This window comes from Geotrypetes seraphini, chromosome 12 (assembly GCF_902459505.1).
Source record: "Geotrypetes seraphini chromosome 12, aGeoSer1.1, whole genome shotgun sequence".
Lineage (NCBI taxonomy): Eukaryota > Metazoa > Chordata > Amphibia > Gymnophiona > Dermophiidae > Geotrypetes > Geotrypetes seraphini.
In genome coordinates this window covers 11781022-11805511 of record NC_047095.1, presented here as the reverse complement: position 1 = coordinate 11805511, position 24490 = coordinate 11781022, and the positions used below count along the sequence as shown (strand labels likewise).

General features: G+C 42.0%; 1 protein-coding gene across 1 annotated transcript in view; it reads right to left on the bottom strand.

Annotated features, from left to right (window-relative positions):
* COL11A1 (collagen type XI alpha 1 chain) overlaps nucleotides 1-24490 on the bottom strand; it is a 528076-nt gene that overhangs the window by 391600 nt on the left and 111986 nt on the right. The window contains exon 5 of the mRNA XM_033916645.1: nucleotides 11815-11943. Within this exon, the coding sequence (XP_033772536.1) occupies nucleotides 11815-11943 (129 nt within the window). The remainder of the gene's footprint in view (nucleotides 1-11814; nucleotides 11944-24490) is intronic.

Sequence of the window (24490 nt, the reverse complement as noted above, 5' to 3'; positions counted from 1 at the left end):
TTTTGATTGGTCAAACATTACTGGTTTGGGAGAATTGAAAACATAAAGATTTGTGTGGATAACTCATAATGTAACCAGAGATGTCTTTTGAATATTGCCCCCCCCCCCCACCATGCATAAATCCAACTAATATTCAAAGATCATATACCTGTGTGTTTTGTGTTTGAATAGTAGCTTTTTTTTGTTAAAATTATTTATTTAGATTTTTATCCCATCCTCCCAGTAGCTCAGAACGGTCTACAAGTAAACATTCACAATGGAGTGTAATTGGACATACAAGATTATACAGTAGATTTAAATGTTTGGACATACATGCAGATACATAACACTATCTTTTAAACAATGATATTATATGTGCATTTCCACTATGCATGAAAATTCCTGAACCTTTAATGTACATAGAAAGTTTTCTCCCATGACCAACTTTTGCTCTAGAGTCTTTCTCTTTACTAAATGTAAAATTATGTTTTTCTCAGATTCTGTGCTTGCTTTTAGCTGACTAAAAATCAGTACTGACATTTACATTTAGATTAAGACACTGGTATAATAGGTTTTAACAGCCATAGTTCCAATTAGAGGTCTAAATGTTATGGTGTGCTTGGTATTTCCAGTTACCATTCAGTAATGAGTCTAAATTAACAAGTAGTACTGTAACTGAAAACCTTTCAATGTTAATTCTTAAGACATTTCCAGAATATCAGGGAAGACAGCTTGTGCAGGTAGCACAAAGAAAAAGGCTGTACCTCACACTAACTGCACAGTAGAAAATTCATAATGAAGTTGATTACATCTCTTGATGTATAGATAGCTATAGCACGTTATCTGCCATGCCCATTCCATCCCAGGATATACCAGGAAGGAGGCCTAAGGCCTTGATTGGCCCAGATGCCTAAGGCCCATCCTACAGGAGGGGCTTTAGGCATCTGAGTCAATCAGAGCATTTGGCCCTCCCCGGTGCATCCCAAGATGCACCAGGAAAGGGAAGGCCCACCATTTTGTAGAGATGGGCCTACTGGCCGGAGGCAAAAAGCATCCCTCCAGCAAAGGTACAAGAGATGGGGGGGTACAGGGTAGTCTTAGGGGTATGGGGTTGGGTTCTAGAGGTTTGGGAGTGACGGAGAGGTATGGAGATATGTAGGAGGGGTGGCAGCAGGTATGTGGAAGGGAGGTATATGGGAGGGGGTATGTGGGAGGAGGCAGGGGGTATGTAGCAGGAGGTATGTGGAAGGGGTGGCAGCAGGAGGGAGTGGGCATCCCTCCTGCTGGGCTACTTTTTGGGTGTGGTGGGGTTTGAGGGGTGGCAGGAGGGATGAGCATCTCTCCTGCCATTAGTGCTTCATGGAGGAGTGTTGGGGGATTGCGGGCCAACAACATGAAGGAGTGAGCATCCCCCTACCGATTTCAGGGTACTTTTCGGGGAGTCCTCTGTCACAGCCACTCAGCTGATCACAGCAGGGTTATTTTCCCCTGATCAGCTGAGCCAGCAGGTCTCCCCAAAGCCACGGCTTCAGGGAGTCCTGCTGGCTCAGCTGATTGGGGATTCGCTTGCCGGAATCAGCTGAGCTGGCCGTGTCTACCTTTAGATTTTGAAATGTAGGCCAGCATTTTGCTGGCCTACATTTTAGGTGTCTGTCACAGCCCTAGGGAGACACTTAGGGCCATTTAAGCTTGCCCAAGGCCACATCCAGGTAAAACCATGCCCACACTCAGCCTTGGGCCTGCTTAAATGCCCCTAGGCATCTCTCTGTACCCATGACAAATCCCTATAATGTAGGTGACCTGCCTCGGGGTGTTTTTTTTTTTTAACATGCATCCCGATTGGCTGCCTAACGGCGGTAGGACATCTATCACCACCTATAATTGGGTCATCCATTTATGGAATCTGCCCCTTAATGCCAATCTTTTCCATTTTTGAGTGCCTTCTATGTATGGTAAAAACAGCTGCAAGATGCCAAAACAGGGTAGAAACGGCAAATCCATGTGAAAACATGCCTGCCTGTTTATAGAATAGCAGGTGTGTGTGTCCGCATGGATCTGCAAAGGCGGGCGGGACCATGGGAGGGGCATGGATGGGCCAGGGGCATTCCCTTAACATACACATAGCCCCTATTTTACAAAGGTGCGCTAAGCGTTTTAGTGTGGATTTAGCACGCGCTAAATCAACGTGTGTGCTAACTGCTAACATGTCCATAGGATAACGTTTAGCGTGTGTTTAGCATGCGCTAATATTTAGCGTGCACTAAAAAGCTTAGTGCACCTTTGTAAAAGAGGGGGATAGTATTATAGAATTTAAGGGAGCCACACATAACTTGCATGCTGAGAGTTACACGTGGAGGGGCATAACAAAAAAAAAGTCTAATTCCGCTTTTGGCCTAGGCCCTAAACGCTGAAAGCAGAAGCAGAGAAAATGTCCATTCTCAAAACAAAACGTCCAAAATGAGGGTTGTTGTTTTTTTTTAAATGGTCTACCTCTACGTTCAGCTGTAGACTACCACTACATTACCAACCAAAAAACAGCCTAAGTCCCAAATGCCCAAAACCAGACTTTTTAGGCGAAGGAGGGGCCAGTCCTTAGCCTAAAAGCTGGATTCTCTAACCGATGGCTCATATCCCCTGCCGCGATAGCGATTCCCCCCCCCAACCCCGAACTGCGGCACTTTGAGGGGAGGATCGTGGCAGGGGAGATGAGTCATCTCTCCTGCCACGATTGTCGCAGTGGGGATCGGGCAGGTTGCTCGGGCCGCGATCAGTTCAGCAGACCCTTTTTCGGCACTTATACCTGTTTTGATTTGGTCTAAGTCAAAACGTATAAGTGCCGACTAGGCAACCTGTTCAAACTTTTGGTCATACCTACTGTACGACTATGTCTAGGTCGGCCAACCTCCCGCCCACCTCCCGCCCACCTCCCGCCCTTTCCCCTCCTCTAAAAACGCCTCTTTTCGCTCTATGCGTTTAGAAGCAGGGGAAAGGCCTAAACTGGGTTTAGATATGTCTAAAACCAGCTTTGATTATCGATACTTGGATGATCTGGCTTTTTGATCGTCCAAGTACCGATTTAGGCCATTTTTTAGACCTTTTTTTGTTCTGATTATGAGCCCCCTAGAGTTTTAGGTGTCCAATTGGATAATTTGCTGACAGTGGACTATCAGGTCAAATTGGTTAGTAAGAAATTATTTGGGCTGTTAAGAAAACGTGGGGCTGTTTGAAAATATTTTGATAAATCAGTTTCTGTAGTTTTGGTTCAATCATTCATCCTATCCCAGACAGACTATCGCAAGTATGAGCAAGTATTTTATCAAATTTGTTTTAAAGACTACTACCAGTTACAGTAGTTTCATGGAGTATCCTGTAGTCCTAATACTAATATTTGACAGAGTAAAACCCTACTCTATTATCTTGATCCACATTGCAAAAAAAATGTAAACTCATCTATCACATTCTCTCTCAGACGCCTCTTCTCTTTCCTGTTTAGACTGTCTTTATAAAATTCATTTTTTTGTCTCTGCTTCCTTTCTACCTTTCTCTGCTCTTTTTTTTTTAAATTATTGTTTGCTATATCCTTTTTGGAATGCAATGGCCAGAGTTGCACACAACACTCAAGGTACGGTTACACCATGGATCAATGCATAAGCATTTATTACATTCCCATTTTTGTTTTCTATCCCTTTGTGAATAATTCCTAACATTCTATTTGCTTTTTGGCTGCTGCAGCAGAACTGGCTTTTAAAATTGCCCTCTGGTTTACGAAGTGCACACACGCAGCAGTTTGCTTTTCTCAAGTTGCCATGAGTTAGAACAGAATTGCCTTTGTATAAATGCAATAACCATCTGAAATAGTCATCAGTAGCACAGGGAAAAATTAAAACTTGTTATTCGCTGGCGGTAAAAGTATTTCCATCATGATCTCATAACGTCTTCACTAGCGTTAGCAGCATTCTTGAACTGCATCTCCAGTACGTGTGCATTTTCAATTAAGGGCATAGGCTGTTTTGATCATCAGACGCATTTCACAGGGAAGAAAAAAAAAAAATACCAGTAATTTGATCTTACTGTTGTGTCTCGAATGAATTATATAGAAGGACTGTGCCAACTAACTCTAAAGATACCAGGCTCCATTTTCAAAGAGGTTTTAAGCTAGGCACAACATAGAAGAAACTGTATTACAAATACACCACACAGTGGCTAATAACAGAAGTGGTATGAAAAGAATTTGTCAATGGGGAATTGCAACCTATACAGCAAAGAATGATGCCAAACTACAACAAATGCCTCTTCCAGTGTGTACTGCTTGTGTATCAATGTTAATATCTCAGCCGGCAACTTCTTCCTATCCACTTATCAAGAGGTAAGTGGTACAGTTAGTCCAATAACAAGGCATCACGTATATTTTTCTTGGTTTTTGTGTATACAAAGCCAGATGAAGTTGGGTGAACGGTCTGACAAGACAAATATGAAGTTAAGAGGTGATAGGCTCAGGAGTAATCTAAGGAAATACTTTTTTTACAGTCTCCCGGTAGAGGTGGTGGAGACAGAGACTGAGGCTGATTTTAAGAAAGCCTGGGATAGGCAAGTGGTATCTCTTAGAGAGAGGAAGAGTTAATGGTTGCTGCAGATGGGCAGATTGGATGGGCCATTTAGGGTTCATAGATAGTAACGCGGAAGACAAAGGCGCGCGTCGACAACTGAGCGCAAGACGGAGGCGCGCGCCGAAGAAAAAGACTGTTTTTAGGGGCTGCGACGGGGGGTTTTGTTGGGGAGCCCCCCCCCCACTTTACTTAATACAGATCGCAGTGGCGTTGTGGGGGGGTTTGGGGGTTGTAACCCCCCACATTTTAGTGAAAACGTAACTTTTTCCCTAAAAACAGGGAAAAAGTTAAGTTTTCAGTAAAATGTGGGGGGTTACAACCCCCCACAACGCGGCATGATCTTTATAAAGTAAAGTGGGGGGGGGGTTCCCCCCACACCCCCCATCGTAGCTCCTAAAAACAGTCTTTTTCTTCAGCGCGCACCTCCGCGCTGAGCTCAGTTGTCTGCTCGCGTCTTTGTCCCGGCACGCTTTTGACCTGACACCGCCATTTAGTTTTTATCTGCCATCATGTTTCTATGTTAGGTAAGAAGCCTGGATGAGAGAAACCCTCAACTTTAAAAACGACAAGCCTGATGTTTTGAGTAAAGGTATTGCTATCCCTGCATTCAAAAGCTAACAAAAAAATTTTTGTATCAAGCACTTTCTTAAAAACTGAATAGAATTTTAAACACATTTTTGGCAGAAGAGGTTTATATTTTTCTTTAGCATGACTTCACTGATATTTAAACGTTTGACTTGCACAGGACCAGCTTCAGCCATTTTTATGGTCTTTGACCTACAATATCTTGCTCTGCCTTGTGAAAAATAACAGTGCTGCTTTTTGCTGGCCTATGGTGGCATAAGTTCTTCCGCCAACTTTAGGGGGAGAGAGTATAGAACCCTTGTTTTTATCTTTCAATCAGTTCTCCCCTTACAGTGTGTTGAGAACTGGGCAGTGCAATGACTTCTTCTGATTGAGAATATAATATAGTCCTTCCTCTCTTGCCCAGGACTAATGCTACCCTTTAGAGGCTTGGTCGTGATGCAGCGGATCAACACTGAAGGGGGGACTTCTTCTTGGCAAAACATGTCGGAGATTACAGGTCCCTACCCGATGTTAAAGTTTGATTAACAGCGACTCATGTGATCAGCAAGCATGAAAAGCTAAGTATAAAATATAAAGTCGCTTAAGTATTGAAATTTTTAAAATTATTTATAGCACTAAGAGAAGCACTTAGTAACACACAAAATTTTTTAAGAATAATAAAGCCTGATGAGGATCAACTTGCCTTGAAACACCTCAACCAGGAATCAATCGGTTGGAGGCTGGCATATTCTGAAAACTTAAAATAAAAGCCTGAACACTCAATGAACACTTAAGAATATGATACAAGCTGCTGTATTTTAGTAATGGCAACCCTTTGAGTAAGATACCCAGGAGCCTATTTACCAAAGATACAATGTAATGTGCAGTTCTTTACACTTCATTTCAAAAAAGATATAGCAAAACTAGAAAAGCTACAGGGAAGGGCAACAAAAATGATTGAAGCTCTTGCAATGCAAACAGGCCAAATAGTTCAGGGCTCATCAGCATGGAAAAGAGATGATTGAAAAAGGATACCGTTGAGCTTTATAAAATTATTTACCCTGCCAAACAATACTAGTCCTAGGAATGCTCCATGAAATTAAGTCATAGCAGATTTAAAACAGATTAAAGAAAGCATTTTTCCAGTCAATGCACCACTTAGATGTGGATTTTGTGGATGGAGGTTTGGACACATTCTTTGATGACATATCGATTAATATTTAGCCAGGAGTTTATCACCTCTGTCTTCTAAGAGTGAATACTATGGAATGGGCTCCTCTGTTTCATACGTCCTGTTTGAATGAACTACTGCCAAAGACAGGATGCTGTACTCGACAGACCATTGGTCAAGCACAGCAAATTCTAATGATGTCCTACTAGGTACTTGTGACCTTGATTGCTACTGTTAGAAATAGGATACTGGGCTTGACGGACATTCATTTTGTCCGAGTATTGTGTTACTTACTCATATGTATGATAGCTCCAGAAAAAGGAGGACAACAGATTGAGACATCCAGGTTTTACTTCCATTGCTTGCAAGTAAAATCCAGATGTCTCAAGCTTGTCCTCCTTTTTCTGGAGCCGTATGGTAACCCTACTTGTATACATTTATGAGGGGTCTGCTGAAAAGTTCTCAGTCCAACCAAGAAGAGAATGATGTGGAGCCATGAAACCTGCAAGCTATTCCACACTTTTCTTGACACTTTTTCTTTCAATGATATGAAATGAAACAAAAAGTGTCAAGAAAAGTGTGGAATAACCTGTAAGTTTCATGGCTCTACATCATTCTCTTATTGGCTGGGCTGAGAGCTTTTCAGCGGACCCTCATATTCAAATGTAAAGCCCTCCGAATAACTGGAGGTGATCAGTGTATTTTTAAGTACACTTCCCTCTCCCCATTTGCGGTTTTCCTACTCGCGATTTCACATAATTGCGATTTTTTTTTGTGGGGGGCAGGAGGGAAAAAAACCCATATTTTTGTCTTCCCCCCGGCATCCTACCTTACCTGGTGGTCTAGCTGGTTTTCGGGGCAGGAGCGATCTTCCTACACTCCTGCCCTGTGCAGATAGCCATTAGGAAATGGCTGTGGGGAGTTCCCGTAGTCTCTCGAGAGACTACGGGAACTCCCCACAGCCATTTCTTAATGGCTATCTGCACGGGGCAGGAGCGTAGGAAGATCGCTCCTGCCCCGAAAACCGGCTAGACCACCAGGTAAGGCCAAGATGCCAGGGGAAGGCGGAAGGGAGGCAGGGGTGGGTCAGAGCCGGATATTCGCGGTTTTTCGCCATTCGCAGTCCGGCTCTGCCCCTATCCCCCGTGAATAATGAGGGAGAAGTGTACTGATTGTTGTCAGCTAAATTGTGCTCTGTTATTCAGTGCTAGGCCATGCCCGGCCATCAGCACTGAATATTGAAGCATAATTCTGCATAGCCTGCCCAGCCAAAATTCAGATGAACCCACATAAGTAGTTTTACCTCGTTTAAAAAAAATATCCATTCCCCTTCCCACTCTCCAATGCTTCTACTCTCCTCCCTCCTCCCTCCCCCTGCTCACGTCAAAGCCTCCCTGTCTGCCCACCCCTCCTAATGTGTACCTAGTGGTCCAGCGGGGGTCTTCAGGGGCAGGAGCACAGCCTCTTGCGCATGCCTCCTCACAATGCTTTTTGAAAATGGATACCGCGGCTGCTCGCAGTACCACATACATAAGTCATGGCTCCTTCCCAGCATCACTCCCTGATCAGACAATATTCAATGGCACTGCCCAGCTTAGTGCCACTGAATTCGGCATTTAACTGCCAATCATTGATTTAAGCAGGGCAGAGCATCTCTTGCCTGCTTAAATCACTCTGAATATTGAGCTCAAAGAGTTGTTATAATCTTTGGAATTAGTCAAACAAATGCCAATGCCTAAAATTTCATCCCTACTCAGTGGATACTTTAGCGCTGCTACAAATGGCAGCGTTGTAACATATAGTTTAATTTTGATTAATCAGTACTGATATTCTGCACTGATAAACATTCTGTCAGAGCAGACTTAAGCTGAATATCGGGGGTATGCATGGAATATATTCTCTTCTCCTCTTTGTTTTTGGCTTTCTTTTCATTACTCTTTGTTCTTTAAAATGAATTAAACTGAAAGAAGAAAAAAGGGTTGCACCATATTCCTTCCCCACCGCCAAAGTTTTTAAAAAGCTCCCCGCCCCCTCTGGCTCAGTATCAACTACAACATCCCTGTAGAGCCCTTTGACCACCTCCTTTGCACCATTCATGGGACTTCTATAGTCAGGCAAGAACCTCAACACTCCTTCTCATCTTTACTCAAAACAGTGCTGGTGTCGGTGCACTATTTTCAAAACTAGCAGCAAAGGTGAGGGGGTAAAAGGGACCCGAGGGATCTGATGTGTTCTGTGAGGCCTGTGGGTTTCAGAAGGAAGAACACTGATCCAAGTGGAAGACCAGAAGAATGCCCAGGCAGAGATTTTTTTTTATTTTTTTTTGGGGGGGCAGCAAAATGAAATTAAAAAAAATAAGCATTGTGTTCATTTTTCTCTCGTTTCATGTTGTATATTAAATGAAAATAAGAAATTCTGGGGCTGATATTTAAAAGCATTTAGCTGGGCAGCAACTCCTTCTTCCCACGCAGTATAAATGCCACTGAGATGTGAACATGCGTGGCATGGAGTCACAGATCACGGAGTTTGAAGTGCGCATGCGCACCAAGGATTTTATTATAGCGGTTAATTCATTAATCATGTCAATATTTCCACCATTTATAAATGTAGGCACAGATGGCCAGATTCTATAATTATGCACGCAACTGAAAGTAACGCCTCTCATCTGCACATGACCCACCCATTACCAACCCATTTTCACGCCCCCCTTTTTCAACTCATACCTTTTACACGCATAACTTGAAATTGATTTTAATTAGCACCAATAATTGCTTGTTAAGAAACCAATTATTGGTGCTAATTAGCTCGTCATTCAATTAAATTGTGAACAATTTGGGTACCTGACCAAAATTGCACACATAATTTTTAGCGCTTTATATAGAATTTGGGGTGAAGTGCTTGCATGACATCTGTGCGCTGACCAGTTAGCATCCGGTAATGTCAATGTGCTAACTGGTCAGAGAAGGAATATCCACTCTTTGCCCCTGCGCCCCCCTTCATAAAAATATTATGGTGCATGTTCTCAGTTATGGCCCCACATTCATGGAATCTTTTACCACAATACATTAGAGAACTAAAAGATCATTTAAAAAAACGTTAAAAACCTTTCTTTTTAAAGATGCGTACGGATCATAGGACACTAAAAAAATCAATTATTTTTTAACTGCAACCTGGATTCTTTTTTTTTTTTTTTTTTTTAAACAGCTATTATTACCCCCCTTCTTGTTCTTCCCTTTTATGTTTTTTCTTCTCTTCTATCAAAAATTGTAACTAGTCCCCCTCTTAACCACACATGTCTTGTAAGTCTTACCCACAAAATTATTTTAAAGTTATGTCTACACTCAGTTTGTTAAGTTTGTTAAATTTTAACTAACAACAAATTTGTTTTTATGTCAACATTAACATTTTATTTGTTTAATTTTATTAATTTATGTTGTTATTATTGTACATCGCCTAGTAATTTAAATAGGCGATTCATCAAGAATAAATAAACTTGAACTTGAACTTGCAGAGTAAGCACACGCACATTTGGAAGTTATCAGAGGACACCTGACCACGTCTCACAGTACGCCACTTCTGGCTATGTAAGACACGTGCTAGCGTCTAGGGCAGTTTAGCAAAAGGACCCCTTAGTTAGCAGAAATTTCAGCACTGCTACTTTCCACTCTTTTTGGATAATGAATGGTGACCCCTATCTGGATGTACTTTTTTTTGGTCCATTGTGGCCAGTGATTTTTTTTAAAAAAAAAACTGATCACCATGGGCTTAATATCAGGCAGTCTATTATTATTTTGTAACATTTTCATACTGCTTATGCTTATCATACACTACTATGTGATTGGAAAAAGACAATCCATCATTTTAATGAAATGAAATATCATTGCCATTTCCTATTTCAATCCAATTTTAAATCTCATGTTTAAATTAGGAAAGGTTAAGAAATGTAAGATACTCTTCCATTAAAATGACAAAGAAACACAGAGTAAATGGTAGGAGCAGAGATATCTACCATTATGATTGATTTGCTGGGTTTTCTTGAGACATTCACTTCTCTGCCTCATAAATGTCACAGTGTACTTAGGCACAGGACACAGTTTACCTTCTAAAGGACTATTGAAAGATTGAGAAAATAGGGGACTGCGATGACTACATAAGTCGTCCCTGGCCATATGGGAAACATTACTATGTAAGAAAGAAACAGGGGAAAAAAAACAACACCACAGACACAAATATGCAGCAACCAGAGTGGAATTGTCCAAAAAAGAATGATGTGCGCTAAAGAAGTGTCCTTCAATTCATCACTACCATTTCCAATCTACTGATCAAATCAATAGACATAAAAGAATTCCGAAAATAAATCAAAACTCATCTCTTCAAAAAATACTTTCCATCATCTTAACCTCAACATAGCACTAGAAAATACACACACGATCACCCCACCATAACTATACCTAAACATTGTACAACTCTCTTCATCAACCTACTATTCATCTACTATGAGCTCTAAATTTCTCCTGGAAACTTCCAGACTAATAATTGTAACTTGATACATTCCTGATTCTATGTACTGTAATATTCCTGAAATTGTCCAGTCTCTTAATTTGTAATCCGCTTAGAACCGCAAGGCACAAGCGGAATAGAAATCTGTAATGTAATGTATTGTAATCAGGTGAAATGACGATCTTTATTGTTCAAACATCAAATTGACCAATTGACTCGACGTGCGCATGTTTCGGCCATCAGGCCTGCCTCAGGAGTCTTGAAAGTCACTAATGATGATGTATGAGGTATACTAACACTCGAATGAATTTGACCACAAATCAATCAAAGAAGAGTGTCATGCCACGAGAAAAACGAATGCTGTCAGCGTTGTGGTTTTGCCCGGCTTTGCTCGCTCCTCCCTAGGAGTGTGAGCCATCTAACAGTACCCCTCCTGACGAAGATAATTACGAAACTCGAGTCGGGGGGTAGGAGAAACCCAAAGGAGTCATGTTTACAACAATATAGCACTTTTTGCACAATTTCACTTTCACAATTATCCAGTGGTTAAGATTGAAATCCAACCTGAGTAGAGATGCCAGATAAGTTGTTTCCAACATTTTTTTATTATCTGGTAGGAGGTTGGTAATGGGGCGGAAAAGACTATGATGGCCCCAGATTAACCACTGTGTATGTCATTTATGCACTGATGGTTTTATGGACTGAGCACTTTACTTATTTATAAACATTTAATTTTTGTATCGTTTTTTAAAGAAAGATCAATAAAGCTCTGATTTTAAGAAGTTGTTGAACAATAAAGATCGTCATTTCACCAGACGAACTGAAGGACACTTCTTTAGTGCACATCATTCTTTTTTTGGACAATTCCACTCTGGTTGCTGCTAAACATTACTATGTAAACACATAGATATCCTTAGCATTTCTTTTAAATATGTATTTGGCACACTTAACCCCCCCCCCCCTCACCAGATAAATGCTTCTGTTACTTACATTCTCAACTTCGGGGTCCTGAGCCTGAGCAGCATCGGGCCCAGGAGAATCACAGTCGGGACTGTAATGTTCACAGTAATCATAAGCTGCCCTGGGATCGTCAACAATCAAAAACTGCTGGATATCACCCTATAAAAAAATTTTTAAAAAAGAAACATAAATTCTGTTATCAAACATTTCACTGTACATATCATACTTTAACATAAAAAAGGGAAGAAATGCAACTTCTGGATATTATAGGGAGGATAATTTTATAAAGGTGTTTGTCATATAAAATTGAGTTTTAGATGTCGAAAAAACCATTTATAAAATACTGTGGCAGAAAAATGCTAATTGTTATCAAAAATCAAATATAAAACCATTTTTTTTTCTTTTGCATACAATATCCGTTCCCTTTGGAATGCAAACTACTTGTATTATCAATTGACCATAATGGAGAGTCAATTATAACATGGACTTTCCTGTGCTGGGTTGGCATTTTTTGTCAGTAGAAGAAAGAATGCCTGCCCTTGCCTAAAATTAAAACTTCTTGAAGAAGCAAGATAAGGCTTTCTCCTGAAGAAGCGGCAAGCAAAATGTGTTGAGAAAGCGGAGTTGCTTTTAAAGTCACTTTAGAAACATAGAAACATGATGGCAGATAAAGGCCAAATGGCTCATCCAGTCTGCCCATCCGCAGTAACCATTATTTCTTCCTCTCTCTAAGAGATCCCCCTTGCCTATCCCAGGCATGAAATCAGACACAGTCTCTGTCTCCACCATCTCTACTAGAAGACTGTTCCAGACTTCTCTCACCCTTTCTGTAAAAAAGTATTTCCTTAGATTACTCCTGAGCCTATCACCTCTTAACTTCATCCTATGCCCTATGAGATAATTTAGGATGCTCACATTATACTGTACTTGAGAGCACTATTTATGTATTTTCACTGAATAACCACCTGAGGGAATGAACAAGTATACATCATGCAGCAGAAAAGTTGACTTTTATAACTGACTCTCTGTTACGGATAATGAATGAATGTATGCAAAAGGGAAAAAAAATGATTTTGTAATTGCATTTTTTTGCTACTTCAGCTTGTCTGCGGTGTTCTTTGCTCACATGTTTAGAACAAGCTCCGATCCCGTATAGGGAGGAGCGTGGCCAAATCGGCCGAAGCTGGAGCGAAAAGGATGGGAGGGGGAAGGGGGAAGGAAGGAGAAAGAAGGGCCAATCAACAGAAGAAGCGGGGGGGGGGGTTAGGGGGATAGTGGTGAGCGGAAGGGAGGTCGCCTTTTCGATACGGCGATCCCGGGAGATTGTCATCATTGTTCCACGCTAGACCATGAGGGGTAAGAGCAACAGTGCTAAGTGCACGATTTGAAAGACAATAGACTGTTTTCAGTCCAATTCTTTATATGTGAGTTTGCAAACCATTGGACCCCTGAGGAAGGCGTGTTCGCTGAAACACGGACCGTGTAGGGTCCGGTTGGATTTTTATCACTGTATTTTTTATCATTACACTTTTTTAATTGAATTTTCATGTTTTTATATGTCAGTGTTCAATAAATTATCTCCAGAACATCTGTATCCACAGTTTTTTGTTTTCATCGGTGAATTTATTGAGAGACAGAAAATATATGGGAATGTTGCTCCTCTATGATGGCCTCCATAATACTGGTCTGTAACAACATGACTGCACAGGTGCAGCTTTAAGCACACAAGAACAATTATTAATAGTTATTTAAGGCTACGGTGAAGAGTATAAATAATTCTGTACCATTTAAATATTGGTGTTTGAGCTGAGTGGGTACTAGGACATATTGCATTTCCCTTATTGATATAATTTACTGTAATTGTCAAATCAACAGAAATAACTTACAGTTGAAGGCGCAGTATAACAATCTTGCCTTGTCAACTGAAAGTCCGTCTCAACCAACTCTCTCTCTCCCTCCAAAGAAGAGAGTTGAGATCCTCAGCACTTTGCTGAGAAAGATGCTGTAAATACTTTTCTTCTGTTACTACTGATACTACTGGTGAACACTCTGTAATATTACAGGTGTTTGCAAGAATAAAGCTTTAGCAGCTACATACTGGCAAGCATGTTTCTCACTAACTGCTCCAAGAGGGAAACTCGGAGGAGTGTGTGGTGTAGTGGTTAGATCCACAGCCTCCGCTCCCTGAGGTTGTAGATTCAAATCCCACACTTCTCCTTGTGATCCTGGGTAAGTCACTTAAACCCCCATTGCCCTATGTACATTAGATAGAGTGTGAGCCCACCAGGACAGATAGGGAAAAATGCTTGAGTACCTGAATGTAAACCACTTAGGCTATAAGTGTTATTTTTATTTACCACTTAGGCTCTAAGTGGTAAATAAATAAATAGTTTAGAGAACCAGGTAAGCTAATAAAAAAAGAAAAAAACAGTTCCATAATACAGGGATCTATTTTTAAATGCACAGATACCACATCTGCTGCAGGCAATGCTAAATATAAATATTGGGCTCTATATAATGTAATTTGCTTTTTATTTTTGACAGTTACAAATGAAAATATGAACTCAGATATCCAATAAAACAAGTAAGTGATTAAAGTGATCAAAATCAACCTGCCTGCCTGCCAGCAAACCCAGTGGGTAGTTTAGCTTTGATAATTGCTTCTCCGAAGATACCACCACAAAAGTGAAAATTTTATGTTCAGATACTTTTAAAAGCAGTCACTTTAAAACACAAGGCATATGTGTAAAGTCTAAGACTGTGCAAGCTATGTGTAGCCAATGCAGCCATACAGGTCGCAAGGAAAGCTGCCCATTGGCTTTCCCTTGTGATGACATCATAAAAGTGGGCGGGTCAGGAGTGCACCACATCTGTTGTGGGTGTGTCATACAGGGTGCTTTTGACACTTGCAACGCTCCTACAATCAAACTCATAAATACCACTGCTCACCACTCTCATGTACAATTCTGTCATAGAAGTCCTATTCTTTCTTCCTTGCATTCTGATCAGTAAAATATGTCAGTACACAAACTTCCATAAAGAAGTACAGTGTTGCCCCGGTCGTTTGTGGTTGGCGGTTCGCGGTCCCGGTCATTCGCGGTATTTTCTGACCACGAACCGCCGACAAGGAGAGAGCAGCCGAAGCGCTGCGAGTGCAAGAAATCACTCACGGTACGCTCCGACTGCCTCTTCCTGCACTAAGTCGGGCCTTATCCAATCAGGAGATGCTTTGACATGCAGCTCCTGATTGGATAAGGCTCGACTTAGTGCAGGAAGAGGCGGTCGGAGCATACCACAAGTGATTTCCTGCACTCGTGGTGCTCCGGCTGCTCTCCTGCTGCCTTCTTCAGGCTCCCCCTTGAAAAACCGTATTCGTGTTTTTTTGAGATTCGCGGGGGTTCCTGGAATGGAACCCCCGTGAATATCAGGGGAGTACTGTAGAAACATCTAAGATAGAAGACTGAATAATGCCAGTCATGTCTTTTTTAAAAAAAAAAAAACTTTATTAAGTTTTCAAAGCTAACAAAAAGTGCAAAACAATATACATACATATATTAATAATCATAATAAGCACTTATAATCAATTAGTATCAATACAAAAAAAGAAACCCTCTCCTATCCAACATTTTCCATCAAGGAATAAAACCAAACAAAAGATATACCCCCACTCTCCCCTGGATGTGTGTGTGTTAAAACAATGGAAAATAAAGATGAAAGACCACTATAATGAATCAACAAAAGATGTCAATGGACCCCAAACTAATTTGAATATCTTAGTATGCCCTAGCACAGGGGTGTCCAATGTCGGTCCTCGAGGGCCGCAGTCCAGTCGGATTTTCAGGATTCTCCCAATGAATATACATGAGGTCTATTTGCATGCACTGCTTTCATTGTGGAAATCCTGAAAACCCGACTGGATTGCGGCCCTCGAGGACCGACATTGGACACCCCTGCTAGCATGCCAGCATTCATTTTCTCATACTTATAACTTAAGCATAAATTTGCCCACCAAAAAGTAAAACTAAGGCGATCCCAATTTTTCCAATTACGAGTAACCATTTGCATGGCTATCCCGGTCATAATAAGGAAAAGCCGACATTTATATCTATCCAATGAGGGTTTAAGATGCAATATCATCCCAGATATGACAACATCATATGTCAATGGAATCGATGATTCCAGTATGGTATTGCACTTCTCCCTTCGTATTCACGGTTTCCATATCCACGGTTTCGCTTATTCGCGATTTTTCGTTGGCTGACTCCAACCCCCCCCTCCCTAATTATATCACTCTGAAAACTCCTTCCCACCCTCCCACCTTCTATGTAAGCAATCCCTCGGTTTCAAATCACTTTTGCTAAGGTCCCGAGGTTTCCTTTTCCCTAAGAGCAGCCTTTCACTTGACCTGACAGTGTAGCCTCTTGTCATGCCTCAGGCACCTCAAGAGGTTCACTTAGTCTTGAGACCCCATTTGCACCCGAGCCGAAAGGCAGAGAGAAACTTCCCACTTACCCAAAATCATCGCTTCCCTGACAGCGTCAAAGCCAGTGCTTAAAAAAAAGAAGCAACAATCCCCATCTTCTTTTCCAGGGGAGAGACAAAAAAAAAACAATTCCCCCCCCCTCATGTTGGAAATCAAGAGCTCGCTGCAGCTGGCGGAGAGGAGGGCTTTGAACGCTCGTCTGCTCAGCTGGAGCTGAAGGCTCATTGCCGGGAAGAAACGCCGGGGAGGAGGAGGAGAGAGAGACAGCCCCATATCGCAAGTGGCAGCGCTTCTTGGGGCTGTGGACACCCTGCAGGCAGGTCTCTGCACACCCTGCCATTGGCTGCAGAGGAAACTGTGACTCAGAATGAAAGGGGAACAAAAAGCGTCACGCACACAAATACACGGGAGGAAGGGGAGGGGGGCGAGCAAAAGGTGCAAATGGAGGGGGCCTGGAGCACGGTGAGCCGCTAATCGTTTACAAGGTAAGCAAGGGGCGGGGAGGCGATCATTGGTGCCGGCCGCCATGCACTAAACAGTGTGTACTTTCCCTCTGCTCAGGAGCTCTTTTAAATCCCCGTAGTACACTACTGCATTTGCGGTTTTAATGGTAAAAACGCCGACTTTTACAGAAAACCGCGAATAACGTATCAAAAAGTTATTCACGGTTTTTCCATATTCGTGCCTATATCCGGAACACATCCACTGCGAATACGGAGGGAGAAGTGTAATCTGTCGCCATATTGACTTCTAAAAGTTGAGTATCAAAGGACAATAGAACAGCAGATGATCTAGTGTCCCTATATCAAGATGGCAGTGCCAGCATCTATTAAATTTTGAACTATATGCCAGTCATGTCTAATGCCATTCTTTGAAAGACATCAACTGCCAGTACTGCAAAGATGTTATTACTTTCACCTCAATGTAGCAAACAAACTGAGTGAAAGCAAAACAAATCCTACATCAATAACAATAATTATCCTGGATAAAGACAAGACAAAATAAATAAACCATTTTTTTTCAGTGCCACTGTTAACAGAAGTTCTTAGCAAATGGTTTGTTTGTACTGTATACTCTTGGCATACAGCTCATTTTCATTATGAATATTTGTATGCTAACCTACATTAAAAAGAGCTTCTGACAACAGTGGTTTTCAAAAGTTTGGTTCTTTTTTTTTTGTTGGTGGTGGTGGTGGTTGCTTTTGACTACTTTTACCTGAAAGTGCAAGCTGTAAGAGTGGTTTCTACAATTCTGGAGATGAATCCTTTCGCCAGCTTGAATCTACTCAGGCATTCATTTTCCTCCAGTATGGGTCAAAACATTCTGCTATAAGATGTTATGCGTATCCTACAATTTGCATAAAATAATAGATGACTAAGCTTTTTATCCTGCGTTTATGGGGAGAAAGGTTTATAAATCATAAGAACAAAAGAATTGCCGCTGCTGGGTCAGACCAGTGGTCCATCGTGCCCGGCAGTCTGTTCCCGCGGCAGCCCCCAGATCAAAGACCAGTGCCCTAACTGAGTCTAGCCTTACCTGCGTACATTCTGGTTCAGCAGGAACTTGTCTAACATTGTCTTGAATCCCTGGAGGGTGTTTTCCCTTAAAACAGCCTCCGGAAGTGCGTTCCAGTTCTCCACCACCCTCTGGGTGAAGAAGAACTTACGTTTGTACGGAATCTATCCCCTTTTAACTTTAGAGAGTGCCCTCTCATTCTCCCTACCTTGGATAGAGTGAACAACCTGTCTTTATCTACTAAGTCTGTTCCCTTTAGTATCTTGAATGTTTCTATCATGTCCCCTCTCAGTCTCCTCTTTTCAAAGGAGAAGAGGCCCAGTTTCTCTAACCTCTTTTTGTACGGCAATTCCTCCAGCCCCTTTACCATTTTAGTCGCTCTTCTCTGGACCCTTTCGTGTCCTTCTTCATATGAATCACTAGGGCCCTTTTTACTATAGTGTGATAAATGTTTGCAATAAGTTTAAAAAAAAAAATAGCATGTGGCAAGTGCAAAGCCTGTATGGTAAATTCAGGGGGCCTGAGCATTTGCCCTGCATCTAGCATACAAGGCAGACACTTACTACAAGAACACTGCATTACATGACTGGACAAATCCACCAGTGTTATCTGACCAAGCATGTAATATGGCCCTGTCTGCCCTGCACCAGATCTGATTCCTCCTTGATCAATCCTGCCCAGATGTCACCCAACCTATCCAATCTTCTCTAGAAGACCATCCCCCAAGCTGATGAGAAAGTTCCTGGAGGAAAATTCCATAGTCTGCTATTGAGACAGACATGGGGGAAGCCATTGCTTGCTCTGGGATTGGTAGCATGGAATGTTGCTACTATTTGAATATCTTCTAGGTAAAGTCTTGCACATAGGGAAAGGGAATCCGATGTACAGCTATACGATGGGAGGGAGGGTATTGGGGGAAGGCAACCTTGAAAAAGGCTTGGGGGGTATTGGTGGACACAACGATGAAGCCAGCGGTACAATATGCAGGGGCCTCAAAAAAGGCGAACAGAATGTTGGGCATTATCAAAAAAGGTATCACTACCAGAATGAAGGAAGTTATCCTGCCGCTGTATAGAGCAATGGCACGCCCGCATCTGGAGTACTGCGTCCAGTACTGGTTGCCGTACCTTAAGAAGGATATGGTGATGCTTGAGAGGGTCCAGAGAAGAACAACAAAAATGTTTAAGGGCATGGAAAACCTTGCATATACCGAAAGGCTGGAGAAGCTGGGGCTCTTTACCCTGGAAAAGCGGAGATTTAGAGGGGACATGATAGAGAAGGTGGAGAGGGACAGATTCTTCAGGCTAGCGGGGACATAAAAAACAAGAGGGCATTCAGAAAAACTGAAAGGAGACAGATTCAAGACGAATGCTAGGAAGTACTTCTTCACTCAGAGGGTGGTGGACACCTGGAATGCGCTTCCAGGAGAGGTGATAGGACAGAGTACAATAATGGGTTTCAAAAAGGGCCTGGATGACTTCTTGAAGGAGATTACAGGGTATAGATAGAGGGGTATTATACAAGGTACTTCAGGATTAGGGCATAAACAATTCAGGTGGTGGGAATTTACAGGTCAAGGACCTGAGGGCCACCGCGGAAGCGGGCTGCTGGGCACGATGGACCCCCTGGTCTGACCCGGCAGAGGCAATACTTATGTTCTTATGTTCTTACTTGTAACCTGGATTGGCCACTGTGGAAACAGGATACTGGGCTAGATGGACCATTGGTCTGACCTAGTATGTTATGTATTGTAGCTCTTTGGTGAAAGTCTTCCTCCAGCACAAATCACTTCTCTAGCTATTCCAAGTTTCCAATATTATTTAAAATTTTCTATCCCACCCTATGGAGAATCTTCAGGGTGGCTTATAGTCTAAAACAAAATTTAATAACAATACAATGTACAAAAAATAAAAATGTCATGATACATAACATTAGGGGTCAAGAGGAGAAATACAAAAATTATAGCATGAGGAAAGGAAAATAATATTAGGGTCATTCTTCTGTTTTCCAAGATGCCAAAAGCTCTGCCCATTAAACCTGAGAGTTTGCATCGGGGAAAAAAGGTAGGTTTTCAAATTTTACTTGAACTTGTCAATGGAAGTTATTGATTTAAGGGCTCCTTTTCTGAAGCCACGTTAGCGGTTGAACGCGCGTAATAGCCCGCGCTAATTTGCCAGCCGCGCTAGCCACTACCGCCTCCTCTTGAGCAGGCGGTAGTTTTTCAGCTAGCTTGGGGGTTAGCGCGCGCTAAAAAGTTGCATGTGATAAAGCCGCTAATGCGGCTTCGTAAAAGGAGCCCTAAGCGTCAAAGGTATTGAATTCCAATACTTTGGACCGTTAAGAGAGAAAATTGTTTCTCTTATATGTTCATGTACAACATACAATATGTATACAATATGATATTTGACAGGGAGCTAATGAGCGTTTTCATAAATGATGATATATGATCAAATTTACAAAGTTTATGAATTACTCTAATAGCTGTGTTCTGTATTATCTGCAGTACTCTAGCTTAGAGGTCTACACGGGAACGGGGATCACGGGAATCCCGCGGGGGTCCCGCGGGAGTCCTGCAGGAATCCCCCCTAACCTACGGGACTCCCACGGGGACCCCCCTCTGGCCCAAGGGACTTCCACGGGGACCCCCCTCTAGCCAACGGGACTCCCACGGGGATGGAAGGCTTTGGAAGCAGGGTTCGTCCATATAATATAATGGACACGTCAGCCTTAGTAAAAGAGGGGGTTTATAAGTTAATTACCTAAACAGAAAACAAAAAAAGGGTTCCACCAAAGAGATTCCACAAGGAAAACAGCAGCGCAAACACAAAAGAAGTAATTGCTGCTTTTTATGGGGACGGGTGGCGATGGAGGTAATTCATTGTGGGGACGGGTGGGGACGGAGAGGATCCTGACGGGGATGGGTGGGGATGGAGAGGATATTGACGGGGATGGGTGGGGACGGAGAGGATCTTGGCAGGGACGGGTGGGGATGGGTGGGATTTCAGTCCCCGTGCAACTCTCTACTCTAGCTATCATCCAATTTCTCATTGTCTTTGTATACTAAGGTGCCTCAGAAAGCTGTTCTAGATCAACTTAGCGGCTTTATCGCACGCACATTTTTTGCATGCGCTAACCCCTGCGTTAGCTGAAAAACTACCACCTGCTCAATAGGAGACGGTAGCGGCTAGCACGGCCGCCAAATTAGCAAGTGCTATTACGCACATTGAACCGCTAACACGGCTTCGTAAAAGGAGCCCTTAGTGATTTTGTGAGCAAAAGGCAAATTTTACATAAATGTCAATCGGGGTATAGATCTTATCACAGCACAGAGTCTCTTTTGATATCTATTCTTAATGAAATATAATGGGTGGTCAGAGAAACGATGTATCAGAGCTGTTCCCGCCGCAGCCAGTGCTAAAAATGCCAGCGCAGCTTTGTAAAAAAGGGGGTAAGTTTTAGTAAATGTTGAAAAGGAGGGGGTAAGTTATGGTAGTTGTTCTATAGACTTGCATTGGTTTGAATCACATTTCTCTAATTGCTCTCAATTTGTATTTTGGAATCACGAGTCATCTTCTCATAGGAACTTAGAGACAGGTGTGCCACAAGGTTCGTTGCTTTCACCTCTGCTTTTTAATTTATATATTGTCCCTTTGTCAGTACTATTAGAGGGTTGGGGGTTTACCTTTCATCTTTTTGCTGATGATGTTGAAATAATTGTGTTTATAAAAGAAGATTAGCTTCAGCTGATGTCAAATTTCAATTGTAATCTAGGGGTCCTTTTACAAAGGCACGGTAGCGGTTTAACGCGCAGAATACCGCGCGTTAAACCGCCTGCCGCACTAGTACCTAACGCCTCCATTGACAAGGCGTTAGGATTTTAGGCTGCCGCGGGGGTTAGCGCGTGATGAAATGTCTGACGCGCTAACCCCCGTAGCACGCCTTGATTAAAGGAGCCCTTAGACTTCTTGGAAAAATGGCTGACAGATTACATTTTAAATCTAAATATTGAAAAATCAACTGCAATGAAGTTATCTCATAAGAGGATGCAAGGCCAATCCCTCTTAGAGATGAAATAACTATTTTGTGATTTTGCTGTGATAGTTTTCTGAAATTTAACAAATTAATCATGTAATTAAATTTTGCTTTTTTTTCCATTTAAGACAGGTTCGACAGCTGAAGTCTCTTTTGACTTAAGCCAATTTGGTGAAATTGGTGCTTGTATTTATCATAAGGCTCAACTGATTAAGTCCTATATCAGTGATTCAACAAAACTAAAGTCAAAAAGGACTCCAGTCAGTCCAAAATACCACAGCTTGTCTAAATAGTTGGCAGCAAAAGAGCAGATCATGTGACACCGATTCTGACTAACTTGCATTGGCTGCCAATATCAGCCAGAATTATTTTCAAAATCTTGTGTTTGGTCTTTAGACACAACAAAGTATCTTTTAGACACAGCAAAGTATGTTTCAGATACTTTAGTCAGACAAAATCATCAACATACTTTGCATTCTTCTATTTATTACAGCTTCCTTTACTTCAGACGATTACATTAACTTCTACAAGAAAAAGAGCTCTTAGTTATGTGGGACCATTCCTGTGGAATTCATTAGCCGGTGAAAACAGTTTAGCCAGATATTTTGGTTTTCACAAGATTTTGAAAACTTCGATATTCTAGAATGCTTCTTAATGAATTTTCATTCAACTTTTGCTTGTCTATCATTGCTTTGTAAGCTTATTTATTTGTACATGCAATGAGTTGTATTTTCTGTTGTATAATTGTATTTATTTAACTTTGGTATAAAGCGGTATATTGAATTAATAAATTAAATCCATTTTTAATCCCCACCCCCACCCCAGCAACCCCTGGGACTTACCTAGGTTCCACATTTTCTAATTTTCTCATGCTGTATATAGAAATTGCCTCACTACTATGAGGCCTGAGTCCATCGAGTCACTACCAAACAAGCTTCCTATTAACCAAACATCTAGCCCCTTCAGAATATGGCTATGCCTCACTATTTTTTGAAGAATATGCCTCCTATGTCTCTAACCACTGTTATGTAACCCTTTCTGGGATCTTTTGGGATGATGGGCTAAAAACAGCTAAATAACTAAATAAATAATATAATATACATGTAACTTAATATATTAATTACAAGGAAATACTTTTAAAACCAATAGGAGGAAATATTTTTTTTTTTCACTCAGAGAATAGTTACGAGGATAGCGTAGCTGGTTTTAAGAAAGGTTTGGACAATTTCCTGGAGGAAGAGTTCATAGTCTGTTATTGAGACAGACATGGGGAAGCCACTGCTTGCCCTGGATCAGTGGCATGGAATTTTGTTGCTCTTTGGTCTTTTGCTAGGTACTAGTGACCTGGATTGGGCACCATGAGGATGGGCTACTGGGCTTGATGGACCATCCATCTGACCTAGTAAGACTATTCTTATGTAGCTATTAATTAGCATTAAAAAAATAATTATTTGCTATAATTGGTATTAATTGGCATGAGTTGGCACTATCCCTATTCATCTAGGGGAACAGGGCAGAAATATTCTCCCTCTATTTCCATCTCTGGCTCTAGGGATCAAAATTGCACTTGTGATCTCTAGTCCTAGTCTTGAAGTACTACCATGGTAATACTACTAGTAGTCAGTCTTCTATTTCTTCTTATATGGAAGACTAATCCCTAGCTATAATACCATAAGACTACTTCTAGGAGTTATCAGTGTCATTTTGACACTCGGGGCTCCTTTTACTAAGCTGTGCTAGCGGTTTTAGCGTGTGCGCTAGACGCTAACGTCTCCATTGAGCTGGCGTTAGTTTTTACGTGTAGTGCGGGGGGGGGGGCAGCGAATGCTAATCTGCTGTGCGTGGTAAAAACGCTACTGCAGCTTAGTAAAAGGAGCCCTCAGCGTCACCAGAAACCAGACCACTCCCATCCTGTCTCTGTAGATGACCAAAGATTATGCCTGTGTAAGTCACAGGGTCGCTCTGCAGGAGAAGGGGGTATTTGGAGTGAGAGGCATGATCTTTTCACCGTAGAAGGGTCTTTACTATGGAGTCATATTTGAGAGGGGCTTGGGAATCAGATTAGTTGGGGGAGGGGGCTTCTGTGGGGCTTGTGAGGGTCCTATTAGCAGAAAGCAGAAGGAGAGAGCATAAACATGTGTGGCTTTATGTTTTGTAGACGATTAAGGGTAGCCAAGCTACCAAACTGCCAGTAGTGCTAAAAAGGTATCAAAGCAGACTAGATTATCACTGGAGGGATGTAGGCATGACCTCCCATACTTCCCCAGTGGTCACTTCGCCATGGATCACAAAAGCTACTTACACTATTCTGTCAACTGATGCAATTTTATATAGGTGTATAATTAGTGCCAACTCTATTCAACGGTCTCACGATGAAGAACATACAACGTCTCCAGCGTGTACAAAATGCGGCAATCAGACTACTATAAAACCTCTGTGCCTGTGGCCCTGTCTCTCAGGCTCTATCATTGGCTCACTGGCTGCCCACAGCCAAACATTGTGTCTTCACGGGCCTGATGTGAGAACTGACTGCAGCCAATTAGGGAGTGGCGCCGGACCAGGCAGGAACACAAACAGCACGCGCCTGCCTTCTGCGCCGCTCTGCCCGGCCCTGAACTGAAGAACCGTCCGGCGAGGAAGACAGGCAGGAGTGTGGAAAGGGGACTTAAAAAAAGG